Source organism: Aotus nancymaae, unplaced genomic scaffold (assembly GCF_030222135.1).
Source record: "Aotus nancymaae isolate 86718 unplaced genomic scaffold, 86718_ANA_hifiasm-v0.15.2.pri h1tg000036l, whole genome shotgun sequence".
NCBI lineage: Eukaryota > Metazoa > Chordata > Mammalia > Primates > Aotidae > Aotus > Aotus nancymaae.
The window spans coordinates 24,117,926-24,136,971 of NW_026988450.1; the positions used below are offsets into that span (position 1 = coordinate 24,117,926).

The following is a 19,046-nucleotide window of genomic DNA, read 5'->3' on the forward strand; positions in this document are numbered from 1 at the left end:
GAGGAGGCAACTGTCCAGGAATTTAACCATTTCTTCCAGGTTTTCTAGTTTATGTGCATAGAGTTGTTTGTAATAATCTCTGATGATGGTTTGAATTTCTGTGGAATCTGTGGTGATATCCCCTTTATCATTTTTTATTGCATCTATTTGGTTATTCTCTCTTTTCTTTTTTATTAATCTGGCTAGTGGTCTGTCTATTTTGTTGATATTTTCAGAAAACCAGCTCCTGGATTTATTGATTTTTTGAAGGTTTTTTAATGTCTCTATCTCCTTCAGTTCTGCTTTGATCTTAGTTATTTCTTGTCTTCTGCTGGGTTTTGAGTGTTTTTGATCTTGCTTCTCTAACTCTTTCAATTTTGACGATAGGGTGTCACTTTTAGATCTCTCCTTGCTTTTCATGTGGGCACTTATTGCTATATATTTTCCTCTAGAGACTGCTTTAAATGTGTCCCAGAGATTCTGGTATGTGGTGTCTTCGTTCTCATTGGTTTTGAAGAACATCTTTATTTCTGCCTTCATTTCATTGTTTATCCAGTCAACATTCAAGAGAAAGTTGTTCAGTTTCCATGAAGCTGTGCGGTTCTGGGTTGGTTTCTGAATTCTGAGTTCTAACTTGATTGCACTGTGGTCTGAGAGACTGTTTTTTATGGTTTCCTTTCTTTTGCATTTGCTGAGGAGTGATTTACTTCCAATTATGTGGTCAATTTTAGAGTAGGTGTGATGTGGTGCTGAGAAGAATGTATATTCTGTGGATTTGGGATGGAGAGTTCTGTAAATGTCTATTAGGTTTGCTTGGTCCAGGTCTGAGTTCAAGTCCTGGATATCCTTGATAATTTTCTGTCTCGTTGATCTGTCTAATATTGACAATGGGGTGTTGAAGTCTCCAACTATTATTGTGTGGGAGTCTAAGTCTCTTTGTAAGTCATTAAGAACTTGCCTTATGTATCTGGGTGCTCCTGTATTAGGTGCATATATATTTAGGATCGTTAGCTCTTCTTGTTGCATTGATCCTTTTACCATTATGTAATGTCCTTCTTTGTCTCTTTTGATCTTTGTTGCTTTAAAGTCTATTTTATCAGAGATGAGAATTGCAACTCCTGCTTTTTTTTGCTCTCCATTTGCTTGGTAAATCTTCTTCCATCCCTTTATTTTGAGCCTTTGTGTATCCTTGCATATGAGATGGTTTTCCTGGATACAGCACACTGATGGGTTTTGGGTTTTTATCCAATTTGCCAGTCTGTGTCTTTTGATTGGGGCATTTAGTCCATTTACATTTAGGGTTAATATTGTTATGTGTGAATTTGATCCTGCCATGTTGATGCTAGCTGGCTGTTTTGCCTGTTGGTTGACGCAGATTCTTCATTGTGTTGATGCTCTTTATCATTTGGTGTGTTTTTGGAGTGGCTGGTACTGATTGTTCTTTTCTATGTGTAGTGCCTCTTTCAGGAGCTCTTGTAAAGCAGATCTGGTGGTGATGAAATCTCTGAGTACTTGCTTGTTCACAGAGGATTTTATTTTTCCTTCACTTATGAAGCTTAGTTTGACTGGATATGAAATTCTGGGTTGAAAGTTCTTTTCTTTAAGGATGTTGAATATTGGCCCCCACTCTCTTCTGGCTTGTAGGGTTTCTGCTGAGAGATCTGCTGTGAGTCTGATGGGCTTCCCTTTGTGGGTAACCCGACCTTTCTCTCTGGCTGCCCTTAGCATTTTCTCCTTCATTTCAACCCTGGTGAATCTGACGATTATGTGCCTTGGGGTTGGTCTTCTTGAGGAATATCTTTGTGGTGTTCTCTGTATTAAGATTTTTTTTTTTTTTTGAGACAAGATCTTGTTCTGTCACCCAGATTGGAGTGCAGTGATGCAATCGTAGCTCACTGCAGCCTCAAACTCCTGGGCTCAAGTCATCTTCTGGTCACAGACTCCTGAGTCGCAAGGACTACAGGCACAGGTCACCATGCCCAGCTAATTTTTTTTTTTTTTTGAGTTGGAATCTCACTCTGTTGCACAGGCTAGAGTGCAATGGCACAATCTCAGCTCACTATAACCTCTGACTCCCAGGTTCAAATGATTCTCCTGTCGCAGCCTCCCGAGTAGCTGGGAGCCACCATAGTAGTAGGTGTGAGCCACCATGCCCAGCTAATTTTTGTATTTTTAGTGGAGATGGCTTTTCACCATGTTAGCTAGGCTGGTCTTGAATTCCTGACCTCAGGCAATCCATCTGACTCAGTCTCCCAAAGTACTGGAATTATAGGCGTGAACCACCACACCCAGCCCTAATTTTTCATTTTAATTTATTTTAATTAAGAAAGAGAGATAGGGTCTCATTATCTTGCTCAGACTGGTCTTGAATTCCTGGGCTCAAACCATCCTCCTACCTCAGCCTCCCAGAGTGCTGAGATTATGGGAGTGAACCATTGCTCCTGGCCATTTTAAAATATTTTGTAGAGGTAGGGTCTCACTATGTTGCCCAGGCTGATCAGACAAATCTTCATAGAGTATTTTATTACAGTCTTGAATCTGAGAACATCAGAGAGTGAGGGGGAAAACATTCCCTGGAGAGGAAACAGCATATGCAAACACATCTAGTCATGAAACAGTATGGTTTATTTGGAGAGTAGTTTTTTTGTAGTTGGAGCAGAATGTGCTTGTGGGGAATTGCTGGAGATAAGCCTAGAAAAGGCGGTAGTGTGAGCATGTAAGTCATGCGCAAAATATTGGCCTGTATCCTATAGTCAGTGGGCAGGGATGACCCACTGAGATTTCCATTTTTGAAGATAACTAGCATCCATATGGCAGGAGGCGGGGGTAGGCTGAGGCAAGAAACTTGGGTGGAAGGAAGAGCATCCAGGAGGTTCTGTGAGAGTCCATGAGGGCTGAATGAGATGGTGGCCGGGGAGTAGCAGGGAGGAGATGAAAGAGCTTTTTGGGAGACAAAAGAGGCAGGATACACTGATTTAATATGGCAGGCAAGGATTAGGTAAAATTACGAATCCTGTGGGCTGGGTGCCTGTAATCCCAGCACTTTGGGAGGCTGAGGCAGGAGGATCACTTGCGCCTAAGAGGTCCAGGCTGCAGTGAACTGTGATCCACCACTGCGCTCTCTGTCTTGGGAAAGAAAAAGAAAAAGAAAAAGAAAAACAGCACCACTTGAGGGCCAGTGACTGGATGTATGGAAGTGGCATTATTTGAGATGATGTGTACAAAAGAACAGGCAGGTTTTTTTTTTTTTTTTTGAGACGGAGTTTCGCTCTTGTTACCCAGGCTGGAGTGCAATGGCGCGATCTTGGCTCACCGCAACCTCCGCCTCCTGGGTTCAGGCAATTCTCCTGCCTCAGCCTCCTGAGTAGCTGGGATTACAGGCACGCATCACCACGCCCAGCTAATTTTTTGTATTTTTAGTAGAGACGGGGTTTCACCATGTTGACCAGGATGGTCTTGATCTCTTGACCTCGTGATCCACCTGCCTCGGCCTCTCAAAGTGCTGGGATTACAGGCGTGAGCCACCGCGCCCGGCCCACAGGCAGGTTTTTAAAGGGAAACATAATGAGTTCTGTTTTGGGCATGTTAAGCTCAAGGTAATTTTGGAACATTCAAATAAACATGCCCATCTGGTGGCTGAGTATGTGGGCCCAGAACTTGGGACTTTCTGATTTAAGAAGCATTGACGTATCAAGAGACCCTTGAAATTTGGGAGTCAAATTTGCAAATACCATACATATCTATTTTTAAAATAACTTTCCTTTTTGTTGTTATGAAAGTTATACATCTTTATGGTATGATATTTAGAAAATATGAACAAGCAATTATAAAGTAAAAGTTACCCATAATCTTACCAGTTTTTACACACACACACACACACACACTCACACACCCCTGTTTCTTTCAAAAAAACATTTATGAATCAATAGATGGATATTTCAAACCATCTTAAATTTAATAAGCCTGAGCTGGGCACTGTGGCTCACTCCTGCAATCCCAGCACTTTGCGAGGTCAAGGCAGGTGAGTTGCTTGAGCTCAGGAGTTTGAGAACAGTCTGGATAATATGGTGAAATGCTGTCTGTACCAAAAATACAAAAATTAGCTGGGCATGGTGGTGCATGCTTGTGGTCCCTGCTACTTGAGAGGTTGAGGTGGGAAGATCACTGGAGCCTGGGAAGTGGAGGCTCTAGTGAGCTGTGATTGCACCACTGCACTCCAGCCTGGGTGACAGAGCAAGATCCTGTTTAAAAAAAAAAAAATTCATGGTGGCTCATGACTGTAGTCTGAGCACTTTGGGAGGCCAAGGCGGGCTGATCACGAGGTGAGGAGATCGAGATCAACCTGGCTAACATGGTAAAACCCCATCTCTACTAAAAATATAAAAAATTAGCTGAGCGTGGTGGGTGTGCGCCTGTAATGTCAGCTACTTGGGAAGCTGAGGCAGGAGAATCACTTGAACCTGGGAGGCAGAGGTTGCAGTGAGCCGAGATCATGCCACTGCGCTCCAGCCTGGGCAACAAAGCGTGACTCCGTCTCAAAAAAAAAAAGAAAAAGAAAAAGAAAAACATTTTACGTTCCAGTGACTTTAACAGATTTTCCCCATCTTTTGAACAAGGAGCCTCACATCTTCATTTTGTGCTGGGCCTTGCAAATTATATGTTTAATGATGTAATGATGTATTGCATTACTTTCAATGACAAAAACTGCAATTACTTTTATACCAACCTAATAGTTGGTCCTGAAGCAGCTGGGTACTGAGAACTAGGTACTAGGAGCCACATTCAAAAATGTCCAAAGCAAAACTCCTGTGCTCATGGAGATTATAGAGTAGTACAGAAAACAAGATCCTAATGAAGTAATAAGATAAAGACAAGGAGAAAAATGAAATATGATTCAATTTGTGATAAATACTCTCAAAGAAATCAGCAACTAAATAAGATAGAGCTTATTATTATTATATAATATATAAATATATGACTAATATATTAATGCATTAATATTCACAAGATGCCATTGGAAGGAGGGTTTAGAAAGGAGAAGGAATAATATTAAATGTCATAAGTAACAGTTAATGGTAATAATATTTAATAAGTGCTATGTCCCAGGCATTGTTCTTAGCACTTAACATGTATTAACTGGTATAGCCCTTGTAATAATCCTATGAGGTAGGTGTTATCATCCATCTCCGTTTTACTGAGGCATAGGAAAATTAAGTGACCAAGTAGAGGAGCTAGGATTCAAACCCAAGCAGTTCTGGCCGCAGAGTCATCACTCTTACAAAGATGTTATCTTTTGTTTTGTTTTGTTTTTTGAGACAGAGTTTCACTCTCGTTGCCTAGGCTGGAGTGCAATGGCGCGATCTTGGCTCACCGCAACCTCCACCTGCCGGGTTCAAGCTATTCTCCTGCCTCAGCCTCCCAGTAGCTGGGATTACAGGCTTGAGCCACCATGCCTGGCTAAGTTTGTATTTTTAGTAGAGATGGGGTTTCTCTGTTTTGGTCAGGCTGTCTCAAACTCTAGATCTCAGGGGATCCATCTGCCTCGGCCTCCCAAAGTGCTGGGATTACAGGTGTGAGCTATTGTGCCCTGCCTAAAAATGTTATCTTTATTCTTACCATATCTTTCCCATTGTATTTGGAATGGTTTCTTCTTATTTTGGGGGCTTTTTTGCTTTAAATTTAAATTTAAATTTAATTAATTAATTAATTAATTAATTTTGAGACAGTCTCCCTGTCTCCCAGGCTGGAGTGCAGTGGTACAAACATAGCTCACTGTAGCCTCTACCTACTGGACTCAAGTGATTCTCCCACCTCAGCCTCTCAAGTAGCTGGGATTACAGGAACATGCCATCACACTCATCATATATATACATATATTTTGCACAGACAAGGCTCTACTGCATTGCCCAGGTTGGTCTTGAACTTCTTGGCTCAAGGGGTCTGCCCTCCTTGGTCTTCCAAAGTGTTGTAATTACAGGCGTGAGCCATAGCTCACAACTGGAATGGTTTCTTTGCATATCTGCATCTCCAATAGACTTTAGCTCTTTGAGAGAAGGGACAGAGTTGCACTACTCTTGTCTTCCCAGTCCCTGGTGAGTAGTAGGCTTTCAAAAGTATTTGTTGAACTGTTAAATTGTGAATTGGATTGGCCTTGAATGAAAGATCATACAATTATGAAGACATAATCACTTTACTGAGCTCAAGAAACATCTCAGCTATCAACTCCTTTAGTAAGAATACACCCGGCCACGTGCGATGACTCACACCTGTAATCCCAGCATTTTGGGAGGCCGAGGTGGCCAGATTACCTGAGCTCAGAAGTTCAAGACCAGTCTGGCCAAGATGGCAAAACCCTGTCTCTACTAAAAATACAAAAATTAGCCAGGAGTGGTGGTGGGCATCTGTAATCCCAGCTACTGGGGAGGCTGAGGCAGGAGAATCACTTGAACCCTGGAGGCAGAGGTTGCAGTGAGCCAAGATTGTGCCATTGCACTCCAGTCTGGGTGACAGAGTGAGCCTCTGTCTCAAAAAAAAAAAAAAAAAAAGATACACTCTTGATTTGCTTTAAAGAAAGAGCAAAAAGGAAAGAAAAAAAAAAAAAGGATACACCCAGAAGTAATTAAATAAATGCTTATTTGTGAGACTAAAAGCATACATGCAGACATAATCTGTTTACTTCTAAGAACAATATAGTTTTAGATTTGGCCGGGCGCGGTGGCTCACGCCTGTAATTCCTGCACTTTGGGAGGCCGAGGCTGGTGGATCACGAGGTCAAGAGATCGAGACCATCCTGGTTAACATGGTGAAACCCTGTCTCTACTAAAAATACAAAAAAATTAGCTGGGCGTGGTGGTGTGTGCCTGTAGTCCCAGCTACTCGGGAGGCTGAGGCAGGAGAATTGCTTGAACCCGAGAGGCGGAGGTTGCAGTGAGCCGAGGTGGTGCCACTGCACTCCAGCCTGGCGCCTGGTGATGGAGTGAGACTGTCTCAAAAAAAAAAAAAATAGTTTTAGATTTAACTACTTAGATTAAAAATATTTTTGGTCACTATTTCTCTTGTTTAAGATTCAAAACGTATATTTCTATCTTTATCCCACCACATTCACTTTTTTGTTCTGACTGGAACAGCAGGGTGTGGTTTTTCCTGCCCTTTTGACTCTGTGCTCCATGGCTTGTGTGGGGCCAGGCCCATGGCTATACACTTAAACAGAAGCTAACTTGAGCTTCTCAGTGGTGTAATTGGGAGGAGATTCAGTATTCTGGCTGCCTCCGAAATATCTCATCTGTCTTTGGGAAGATTCTTCTCTTTTATACCTAGTCTAATGTGTATCAATATCTCTGAAAACTAGTTTTTTTTTTGAGATGGAGTCTTGCTCTGTTGCCAGGCTGAAGTGCAGTGGCATGATCTTGGCTCACTGCAAACTTCGCCTCCCAGGTTCAAGCGATTCTCCTGCCTCAGCCTTCTCAGTAGCTGGGATCACAGATGCACGTCACCACACCCAGCTAATTTTTGTATTTTTAGTAGAAACGGGGTTTCACCATGTTGGCCAGGATGGTCTCGATCTCCTGACCTCGTGATCCGCCCACCTCGGCCTCCCAAAGTGCTGGGATTACAAGTGTGAGCCACTACGCCTGGTCTGAAAACTAGTTTAAAATGCATATGTGTAACTTGGTCCAAAGCATATTAGCCCTAGCGCTAGTTCATTGTTTATTCATTATTAAGACCAGTAGATCTTAAAAGTTTGTGTCCCCTAAGGGATAAGATAGGGGCAGAGATAGAGAGAGGTTCTAGAGGCGGGGAAAGGAAGCCACAGGAGAATGGTAGCCAGGGTATAAAAGGTTTATTATTTTTCTACAGTTTTGCTTGGGACTGCATCTGTCAGTAGTTACTGTATGCCATAAAGGTATATTCTATGCTACCAAGAAAAAAATCACCTAACGATGACCTGTATTTTATATTTTGTTTGCAGAGACTTTGAATATCACAATACCATTCTCCTTCAAGGGAATAAAATTTTCTAAGGTATTGTTCCAGATTTATTTTGTAATTTACTAACCTTTAGCAGTAATAGACATGTTAAGTATTTGAAACAGGCAGTTCACAACTTCTTCTTCTTATTTATTTATTTTTGAAATGGGGATCTCAGTCTGTCACTCAGGCTGGAGTGCAGTGGCATGATCTTCACTCACTGCCCAACCCCCACCCCAAGCAATCTTCCTGCCTCAGCCTCCTAAGAAGCTGGGACTACAGGTGCATGCCATGATGATAGCTAATTTTTTGTATTTTTGGAAGAGATGGGGTTTCAATGTGTTTCCCAGGCTGGTCCTGAACTCCTGAGCTCAAGTGATTCACCCTGCTTCGCCTTCCAAAGTGCTGGGAATACAGGCATGGGCAATTGCTCCCAGCTGAGAATTTTTTGAATAGCAATTCAAGATTAAGATGTTCAAGATTTTTTCCTTCACTTTTATTTAGGATTTGCTTTTTTTTTTTTTGACAGAATCTTGCTCTCTTGCCCAGCCTGGAGTGAAGTGTGTTCTGAGCTCCCTGTAACTTCTGCCTTCCAAATGCCAGTGATTCTGTGCCTCAATCACCTGAGTAGCTAGAATTACAGGCGCATGCCACCATGCCCAGCTAATTTTTTTAATTTTTAGTAGAGATGGGGTTTCACCATGTTGTGAGGCTGGTCTCAAACTCCTGGCCTCAAGTGATCCACCCACCTTTGTTCCTGGACCAAACTGAAGGTTGGCTGCTATTTCTTGCAGCCCAATAACGAGATGCAGATGAACTGGGGAGGAAGAGAGCTTTCATTTCTGTAACCGGTTACAGGGAGAAGGTCTGGAAATTATTGGCAGACCAACTCAAAATTACAAAGTTTTCAGAGCTTATATACATTCTAAGGACATAAGTGATTAACTTCTTTTAATCTATTAACTAAGGTCAAAGTCCTGAAGACCTTCCTCTGGAGCCACAGTAAATTTACTTAATCTAAATAGATCTGGGTGCTGGGGTGATTACCTTTATCTTGTCTCCTGCTAAATCACGGAGATTTGAGGAGTTCCTTCAGACCCTCAATACACTTGTTTGTAAAGGCCTGGGAGCTTTGTTCAGACCCAGAATAAAACTTGATTAATCCTAAATGGGTCCTATTAAGAATTCCTTTATTTTGTCATGCTTTAAGGCCCAGGAAAGGCCTGAGAAAAACTCCTGATGGACTTTTGTTACATCCCATCCTTTGTATAAGGCCACTGGCTTTTAATATTTAACCTAACTACTCAGTACTGAAACAATTAGTGAAACCTGGCCCGCCACACCTTGGCCTCCCAAAGTGCTGGGATTATAGGTGTGAGCCACCTCGACTGGCCTTAGTATTAAGTCTTTTGGTATTTCTTTTTTCTGTAGAATATGGAAAAATTGCACAAATGATAGCACTTTTTTCCCTTCGTTTTTTTCCCCTATAACATACATGGCTAAAAGTAATTTGAATGCAAGTGCTCATTATTAATCTGTTGAACAGTCTTCAGATGAAAGCACTGGATGACCACTGTGTATAAGCCAGTAAATCTCTATAACTACTCATGAAACACACTAAATATAATGTGAGCATTGTTTAGGAGAATAAAAATTACATAAATTATAGACTTATTTTATTCAAGATTTTTCCTTGGAACTTAGTCTGGACATCCATGCCTTTGTGAAAATAGTTGCTGCCTTAATGAATACTACCATTGTGATTTTAGATATTTGCATGACATATCTAGTAATGAAATTTTATGCATTTTACTTTTGGTGACCATTTTAAAATAAACTTTAATAATGCATATTCTTTCATTATTTTGTTACAAACTAATATCTAATGTTTTAAAACCTCTTAGGTTAGTTTTTAAAAATCATAAATAACATAATCTTATAATTGGGAAATAAATGGGCTCTATGCTTATTGAATTCAGACATGGAAAATTTTATTTCATTGGAAAACTAATAAAATCAATCCAATTTAAATGGCTTTCTGCTAGTAAGAGAACGTTCTCACGAAAGCCTCTGAAAGAGTAGCATCTAATATTTTGTATTATTTGTATTTCTTATACTTCATTTTAGGGACGATACAAATGTGTTGCTGAAGCTATTTCTGGGAGTCCTGAAGAAATGCTCCTTTGCTTGGAGTTTGCCATCATACACCACCCTAATTCAAATTAGAATAAATTGAGTATTTAAAAAAATTTTTAAAGGTATTTTTCTTATTTTAAGGGTGCCCAGGATTTGTTTTAATCAGATATGGTAAGATAGAAAGACACAGAAATGACTGTCATGAAGGAAGTTGCTTATCCTCACAGATCGCTAGAAACAGGAGCCACGGTGCACCGTGCACAGCCACCCAGGGAGACACCACGGTCTGTGAAGAAACGGAGGGAGGGGAAAAATGTGGGCAAGCGTGTTTATTATGTTTTCCATAGGAAGCAATGGGCAAGATAGGGTAAGCAATTGATATGGTTTTGCTGTGTCCCCACCCAAATCTTATCTTGAATTGTAGTTCCCATAATCCCCATGTGTCATGCGGGGGAAGAGGGGGCCAGTGGGAGGTAATTGAATCATGGGGTTGGTTACCTGCATGCTGTTTTCATAATAGTGAGTGAGTTCTCATGAGATCTGATGGTTTTATAAGGAGCTTTCCCCACCCATCCCTTTGCTCTCTATTTCACCTTGCTGCCGCTACATGAAGAAGGACATGTTTTCTTCCCCATCTGCCATAATTGTTTCCTAAGCCCTGGACTTCTCGCCATTTGCCTGCTGCTACTGTAAGGCAGGTTACCAGTGCTGTTCCTCCGGACTACTCCACAGCTTCCTGACCTATCTTTCCACATCTGCTCAGGTGGCTCTTCAAGCTTTTCTCCACAAGGGCAATTTCAATAATATTTTCAAAATCTAGATCTGGTCATGTCATCAGAATGAGAATGGAACAGACGGCTTCTGCAGTAGCAAAGGGATCTTTTCCAGCAATCCTATTAGATCTCAAATTTCCCCTTTTAGGGAGGAGAAATCTCCCCATGTCTACAATCCTGTGCATCCCTAACCCTGTCACCCACAGCCATCAGTAAAGAGTGCAAGGCAGATTAATTAGCAGTAACCTGTTCTTAGCCGAGAGTGACTTTACGGAGAGGGGCCTCTAACCCCCTAAATCTTAGAAGGGACTCTAACCCTCCTAAGTTGGGCCTCTAACCCAAGGTCAGTTAATTGTTCTTGCCTTATTATTTTTTTTTTTTTGAGAAGGGGTCTCGCTCTGTTGCCCAGGCTGTAGTGCAGAGGCACAATCTTAGCTCACTGCAACCTCTGCCTCCTGGGGTCAAACAATTCTCCTGTCTCAGCCTCCTGAGTAGCTGACACTACAGGCATCTGCCACCATGCCTGGCTAATTTTTTATTTTTAGTAGAGACGGGTTTCACCATATTGGTCAGGCAGGTCTCGAACTCCTGACATCAGGTGATCTGCCCACCTTGGCCTCCCAAAGTGCTGAGATTACAGGTGTGAGCCACCACACCTGGCTTCCTTGCCTTTTATTAAGAGGGGCCTCTAACCCACTCTGTCTTTGGAGAGACTAACTCCCTTAAGTTGGGCTTCTAACCCAATTCCCTTCTTTACCTGGGTACCCCACCACTTAATCAAAGTTATCCAATCAGTGCTGCAGCCTATTTCTTTTGGGTCGGGGGGTCTCCTCAGTATTGTCCCTTTTGTGGTTCATGAGGAAGATGTTACTGCATCCCACCACTTACCCAAAGTTAGCCTTTGGGTTGAGGGTTTCCGCAGTATAGTTGCTTCTGTGGTCACCAGAAATAGATTACAGGACCACGACACTTACCCAATGGTAGCCATTGGATCAGGGTTTCTGCACTAGAGTCCCGTCTGTGGTCACCAGAAATATGTTACAGGACAGAGTAATATGTTACAGGAAAGGAGTCCTGATCCAGACCCCAAGAGAGAGTTCTTGGATCTCACGAGCTGCAACCTATGCCTCCCGGGTTCAAGTGATTCTCTTGTCTTAGCCTCCCAAGTAGCTGGGGTTACAGGTGCATGCCACCATGCCTGGCTAATCTTTTATATTTTTAGTAGAGACGGTTTCACCATGTTGGCCAGGCTGGTCTTGAACTCCTGACCTCAAGTAATCCTCCCACCTCGGCCTCCTAAAGAGCTGGGATGATAGGCGTGAGCTACTGTGCCTGGTCTCATTTCCTCCTTTTAAAAAAAAAATTGGGAGAGAGATCCAAGATGGCTGACCACTAGCAGCTCGGGCACGTAGCTCCCAGTGAAAGCGCAGAGAACGAGAGGACGCCACACTTTCAGATGAATATTTGTAGCTCACGTACCAGGAGATTCCCAGCGGAGGAGCTCCACGGGTCGCCAGAGCGACTCTTGTGGCTGGCGCGGCGGTTTTGCTGGCGCCTTAAAGCAGCAGTTCTTGGTGCAGAGTCCAGAGATTCCTGGGCAGAAAGGCACCATCAATCTTAACACCGCTGTCTTGGCCGGCGCAGTGGATTGCTCAGATTTCGGCGCTGGGAATCAAAAAGTTGGACGTCCGCTCAGAGACCTAGTTAGAAAGTCGGTAATTACAAAGACAACAGACGGATACATACATAATGAAGGGAAGAAACCAGCCTAAAAAGGCAGAGAATACTCAAAATCAGAATGCCTCTCCCTCTACAGGGGATCGCAATTCCTCATCAGTAACGGAACAAGGCTTAATAGATTACACGTGTGTTCCAATAACAGAAGCAGGTTTCAAAATGTGGGTGATGAGAAACTTCTGTGAATTAAAAGAACTTGTTCTAACCCAATGCAAAGAAACCAAGAACCTTAAAAAAAGGTTTGACGAAATGCTAACGAGAATGGACAATTTAGAGAGGAATATAAGTGAATTGATGGAGCTGAAAAGCACAACACGAGAACTTCGCGAAGCATGCACAAGCTTAAACAGTCGAATTGATCAAGCAGAAGAAAGGATATCAGAAGTCGAGGACCAGCTCAGTGAAATGAAACGAGAAGACAAGATTGGAGAAAAAAGGATAAAAAGGAATGAGCAAAGTCTCCAGGAAATATGGGACTATGTGAAAAGACCTAATCTACCTTTGATAGGTGTACCTGAATGTGATGAAGAGAATGAATCCAAGTTGGAAAATACTCTTCAGGACATCATTCAGGAAAACTTTCCCAACTTAGCAAGGCAGGGTAATATTCAACTCCAGGTAATACAGAGAACACCACAAAGATATTCTTCAAGAAGACCAACCCCAAGGCACATAATTGCCAGATTTATTAGGGTTGAAATGAAGGAGAAAATACTAAGGGCAGCCAGAGAGAAAGGTCAGGTTACCCACAAAGGGAAATCTATCAGACTCACAGCAGATCTCTCAGTAGAAACCCTACAAGCCAGAAAAGAGTGGGGACCAATATTTAACATCCTTAAAGAAAAGAACTTTCAACCCAGAATTTCCTATTCAGCCAAACTAAGCTTTATGAGCGAAGGAAAAATTAAATCTTTTGCGAACAAACAAGTACTTAGAGACTTCACCACCACCAGGCCTGCTTTACAAGAACTTCTGAAAGAAGCACTATACATATAAAGGAACAACCAATATCAGCCTTTCCAAAAATATATTAAAAAGCAAAGAACATTAATACAATGAAAAATTTACATCAACTAATGGGCAAAACAGCCAGCGAGCATCAAACGCCAGTATTAAACTTATATATATTTCAATTGGATAAAAAGCCAAAACCCATCGGTATGCTGCATCCAGACCCATCTTATATGCAACAATACACAAAGACTCAAAGAGAAGGAGGAAGATTTACCAACCAGAGAGTAAAAATAAACAAATAAACAAAAAGCAGGAGATGCAATTCTCGCCTCTGATAAAGTAGACTTTAAAGCAACAAAGATCAAAAGAGGCAAAGAAGGACATTACATAATGGTAAAAGGATCAATGTAACAAGAATAGCTAACGATTCTATAGATCAACGAGATAGAAAATTAACAAGGATATTCAGGACTTGAACTTAGACCCGGAACAAGTAAACTTAATAAACATTTATAGAACTCTCCACTTCAAATACACAAAACATACATTACCACCTCACACCTATTCCAAAAGTGACTATATAATTGGAAGTAAATCACTCCTCAGTAATCACATAGCATTTCATAGGTTTAAATGAAATATTGGTTGGCTGTTTGTTTGTTATCTTCTTCCCTTATTCCTTCCTGACTACATCATTAAGTATAATTATCAGTATACAAGAGGTTTTCAATACCCATTACTAAATTGCATTCTAGCCTGGGCAAGAAAGCAATACTCCCATTCTCTCTCCCTCTTTCTTTTCCTTTTTCCTCCTCCCCATTCTCTCTCTCTCTTTCTCTTCCTTTTTCCTCCTCCCCATTCTCTCTCTCTCTTTCTCTTTAATAAAAAAAAAAAAAAAAAAATTGGGAGGCTGTGCTCATGCCTCTAATCCCAGAAATTTGGGAGGCTGAACTGGATGGATCACTTGAGGTCAGTGTAAGGTTTGAGTGAAGCAACTGAGGTTTAAATGAGGCAACTGAGGCCAGTTATTGGAATAAAGAAATTTAATCAGCTCCTGGGAGAGGTTCTACGGTCCGACAGGAGGGGCCGGAGAAGTCATGCTTCTCTTCTTGGGACGTGGGGTTTTATAGGGAGTGGAGGTAACTGATTGACTGCGGGGAAACAAAGAGGATGTAATTTCATTGGATATGAAGGGTACTGGGCACGGATGAGGGGCTGGTCAAGGACATACGGGGGAAGCTGCCATAGGGTAAGTCTTTGGCGGGCTTTTTCAAAATTTTGGCGGGTGCAGGGCTGAGATTGGAATGCAGAAACGGGTACAGGGAGCCCGCGTGGAGAGGGCAAATGCTGAGTAATGTGCTCAGAATGGTGACGTAGTTTTCAGGCGTGGAGAGAGAAGGGTGTGTCCATTCGGCTCCCAGCAAGGCAACCGGCCTTACAGTCAGGAGTTTGAGACCAGCCTGACCAACTTGGTGAAATCCTGTCTCTGTTAGAAATACAAAAAAATTAGCCAGGTATTGTGGCAGGCACCTGTGACCCTAGCTCCTTGGGAGGCTGAGGCAGGAGAATCGCTTGATCCAGGAAGGTGGATGTTGCAGTGAGCTGAGATCATGCCACTGCACTCCAGCCTGGGTGACAGAGCAAGACTCTGTCTTGAAAAAAAAAGGAAAAAAAAATGAGGGAAACAAATCATCTAAGAATGAGGAAAAACAAGTCAGGCACTCCGTTTGGTTTTATGGCGCCTCTACTTGCAAGTGGTTGTATAAATGGAAGGTATGCTGGGTTTTCTAATAATCCAGATGGTTACACATTAGGTCTGTTCTTGTGCACATTTTAAACATAGGGACAAATTAGATCACAGAGAATTCAGAGCCCAGAGGTCAGCCTGAAACTATGAAGTTCCTAAGTTCTCTGTTTATCTTTTTCTTCTCTTCTGTCTAAGTCTGCTGTAATTTTTCTACTGAGATAAAATTCATTGTTTACATTCAACCATTTCTTTTTGTTACTGTTTTTGCAAACCCGTGAATCTGTATCAATGTCTCATGGCTAGAGTTTTGAAGTTAAAGCTATAGGATCTTTGTATGAATGTGTATGTGTGTGTTCACGTGTATGTACATGTAATTTGTTGTGTGTTTTTGACTACAAGTTACCTAATTGGCTTAAAGTTAAAGAGTACTCATAAATTAAGTAATAAGCACAAATGCTTTTCAAATTCAGATGACTTAAGTAAAATATTTAATAAATAAGTTGGCTTTAAAATTATTGGTAAAGTAATATGACATATTTAAAGGATTGTCAGCATATATTTTTGTTTGCATTTATTGATCAGCAATTTCATACTTATCCTTGCCAACTACTATAAGGTGTCAGAATTTACCACAAGGATTATAAAATTATAAACCCAGTCAAAAGCAGAATGATCTTTGCTTCTGTAATTTTTGATAAATAAGACATTAATATTGTTGACTTAATGAGAATAGCTAAATCTTGAATTATTAATAAAATAATCATATATTTAATCTGAAGTTTCTTACTTAGGCAAATACTTGAAATTCAGAGGCTATAAAAATGGTTGACAGGGAAATAACTTTAAATGATGACTATCACAGTTTTCATAAATAAGCTAGGTAAACTACCAAAACAAAATAATTAGGTAAATGTAATGGAATAAGTACTTGTAAACAAATGGTATAAGTTGTAATAAGGTTAGTAAAAAAGGAATTTATAAAAATGTTACGTGATAGCCAGCCATGGTGGCTCATGCCTGTAATCCCGGCACTTTGGGGGGCCAAGGTGGGCAGATCTCCTAACCTTGCACTGAGGTTAGGAGTGCAAGACGAGCCCAGCCAACATGGTAAAACCTGGTCTCTGCTAAAAATACAAAAATCAGCCCACTGTGGTGGTGTGTGACTGTGGTCCAAGCTACTCGGGAGGCTGAGGCAGGAGAATCGCTTGAACTGGGAGGCGGAAGTTGCAGTGAGCTGAGATCACACCCCTGCACTTCAGCCTGGGAGACACAATGAGATCCTGTCTCAAAAAAAAAAAAAAGAGAAAGAAAGAAAAAGGAAAATGTTATTTGATTAATTGGCTATAATTAAAGGAAATTATAATAGTTTTTCTAAAAATTGGACTTATATTAAAAATACACATATATGAAACTAAAACATTGGTTAGAAAAAGATTTTGTTAAAAATATTGAGTTACTCTTAATGCAAGAAGTTTTTAATTTTTAAATTCTATAATCTGTTTCTTTTTAGAATTATTCAGATTGATACCTCAGAAGCTGTACCTTGCTACTTCAGCTCATTCTGTCATTTGAGAAAGCCTGGGCTGATAACTCCTTCCTTCAATTTTTGTAACTTTTTTTAAAAAAAATAATAGTCTAAAGTAAGGGAAAGAATTTTTGAAACAGGCAAATGAAAAATCTTTTGGATCTCCTTTTGTCTGCATATCTGTTTTATCTTTTATTTTCTTCCCAGCAAATATATTCCATCATAATATCTGTTATATCTATATGTTTATATATGTCACAAGTGGAAGTAATATTTCACTATTAAACTGTATGAAAGAGCTCTAAGCAATTGGCTTAAAGAAAAGTAAGGGCTTAGCAGATCAATAGAAGCTAGCTCAGATGCCTTTTAATTCACCTGACCTTGGTAATCTTTGGTGAAATCAATTTGGTAAATTTAATCTCAAAATTCTCTCCAGTACCCAATCTTAAAGTCACATTATGTTAAGTAAGTAACCTTGAGTTTTTTTTTTCTCTTTTCTTTTTCTTTCTTTCTTTCTTTCTTTTTTTTTTTTTAGATGAAGTCTCACTCTGTTGCCCAGGCTAAAGTGCAATGGCATGATCTCAGTTCACTGCAACCTCTGCTTCCCAGGTTCAAGCAATTCTCTTGTCTCAGCCTCCTGAGTAGCTGGGATTACAGGCGTGTGCTACCATGCCTGCATAATTTTTTTGTATTTTTAGTAGAGATGGGTTTCAGCATGTTGGCCAGGCTGGCCTTGAACTCCTGGCCTCAAGTGATCCTCCTGCCTTGGCCTCCCAAAGTGCTGAGATTACAGGCCTGAGCCACCACACCCAGCCTGTTTTTCTTTTTAAACTGGGAATTTGGGTTACTAAGAGTTAAAATAGGCTGGGCGTGGGGGCTCACACCTGTAATCCTAGCACTTTTGGAGGCCTAGGCAGGAGGATCACTAGATGCCAGGAGTTCGAGTCCAAGAGTTCAAGACCAGCCTGGCCAACATAGTGAAACCCAGTCACTACTGAAAATATAAAAATTAACTGGGCGTGGTGGCGCACACCTGTAATTCCAGCTACTTGGGGGCCTGAAGCATGAGAATCACTTGAGGTTGCAGTGAACCGAGATTGTGCCACTGCACTCCAGTCTGAGTGACAGAGGTGTTTTTGGTGAAGTTTATAAAAACAAAAGGAGGGAATCTTTTCCGTTTGGAAACTCCTCTCTGTCTATAGAGAGAGCTGTTTCTCTTTCTCTTCTCTTCTACCTATTAAACCTCCACTCCTAAACTCCTCATGTGTTAGGCATGTCCTGAGTTTCTGGCATGAGATGACAAATCCCAGGTTTATGCCCCAGACGACATAGCCACTTCATATTGGAGGCTCATCTGGGACACCAAGGTACAACATTCATTGAAACGGTGAGAAGAGGAGCGAACTCCAACTCTATCCTTTCATTTCAAGGCTCTCAGCCTCCATTTAAGAATGAAATCTAAGAAACTACTGGGCCACGTTTGGCCATTTAAAAACTATTAGCATGAATGCCAGCCTTATAAGACTTAAAGGACAGGCTTTCTGGAGAGAACATGGAGAACCTATGGATACAACCCAGTACTCATGGGTTGCTGGGCATATTGGCCATGTTTGAACTAGCTTCCTTTCACAGGGGACTTAGCCGTTGCATGGGGCTGGAAGAGGTTTGGGAGCAACTGAAGATTTCTGGCTGGGGCTACCTGTGGTGTTATCCTAAGGCTTCTGGACTGGCCCCAGCTTCCGACCACCTGATGGGGTGTCAGTAACAGGATCTCCACCTTCCCTTTTGTAATTTCCTCCTATCCTGTCTGTGACCACCATATCTCTCCTCTTCTTTGTGTAAAATCTGGCGAATATGCCACCTGCTGGTCTTTTCTGCTTGGAGACCCCTCTCTCTCTCTATGAAGAGCTGTTTCTCTTTAAACCTCTGCTCCAAAAAAAACAAAAAACAAAAAAACACAAGGATGTGTGTTTTGCTAAAGAAAAGGTAATTTTTTTTTTTTTTTTTTTAGTTAAGCAGCTATTTAAGAATTGCTTTAGAGTAAAGGAAAAGTTATGCAGATAAAACTAAATGGATAAAGAGAAAAATTAAGCCCGGGAAACAAAGTTACCTCTGAGATCTATGTTTACCAGGAAGACAGTCAATGTGAGGGAAGGGCAAAATGAAGTAACTATTAAAACCAGAGAGTAACCGGGCACTGTAGCTTCTGCCTGTAATCACATCACTT

At 41.2% G+C, this 19,046-nt stretch overlaps 1 protein-coding gene across 1 annotated transcript in view; it reads left to right on the plus strand.

The window, feature by feature from the left end:
* The window catches only part of LY96 (lymphocyte antigen 96), a 31,652-nt gene extending 21,434 nt beyond the window's left edge, over positions 1 to 10,218 (plus strand). The window contains exons 4-5 of the mRNA XM_012450909.2: positions 7,949 to 8,001; positions 10,075 to 10,218. Coding sequence (XP_012306332.1) covers positions 7,949 to 8,001; positions 10,075 to 10,173 — 152 coding nt within the window. The 3' untranslated portion in view covers positions 10,174 to 10,218. The remainder of the gene's footprint in view (positions 1 to 7,948; positions 8,002 to 10,074) is intronic.
* The last annotated feature ends 8,828 nt before the right edge of the window (positions 10,219 to 19,046 follow it).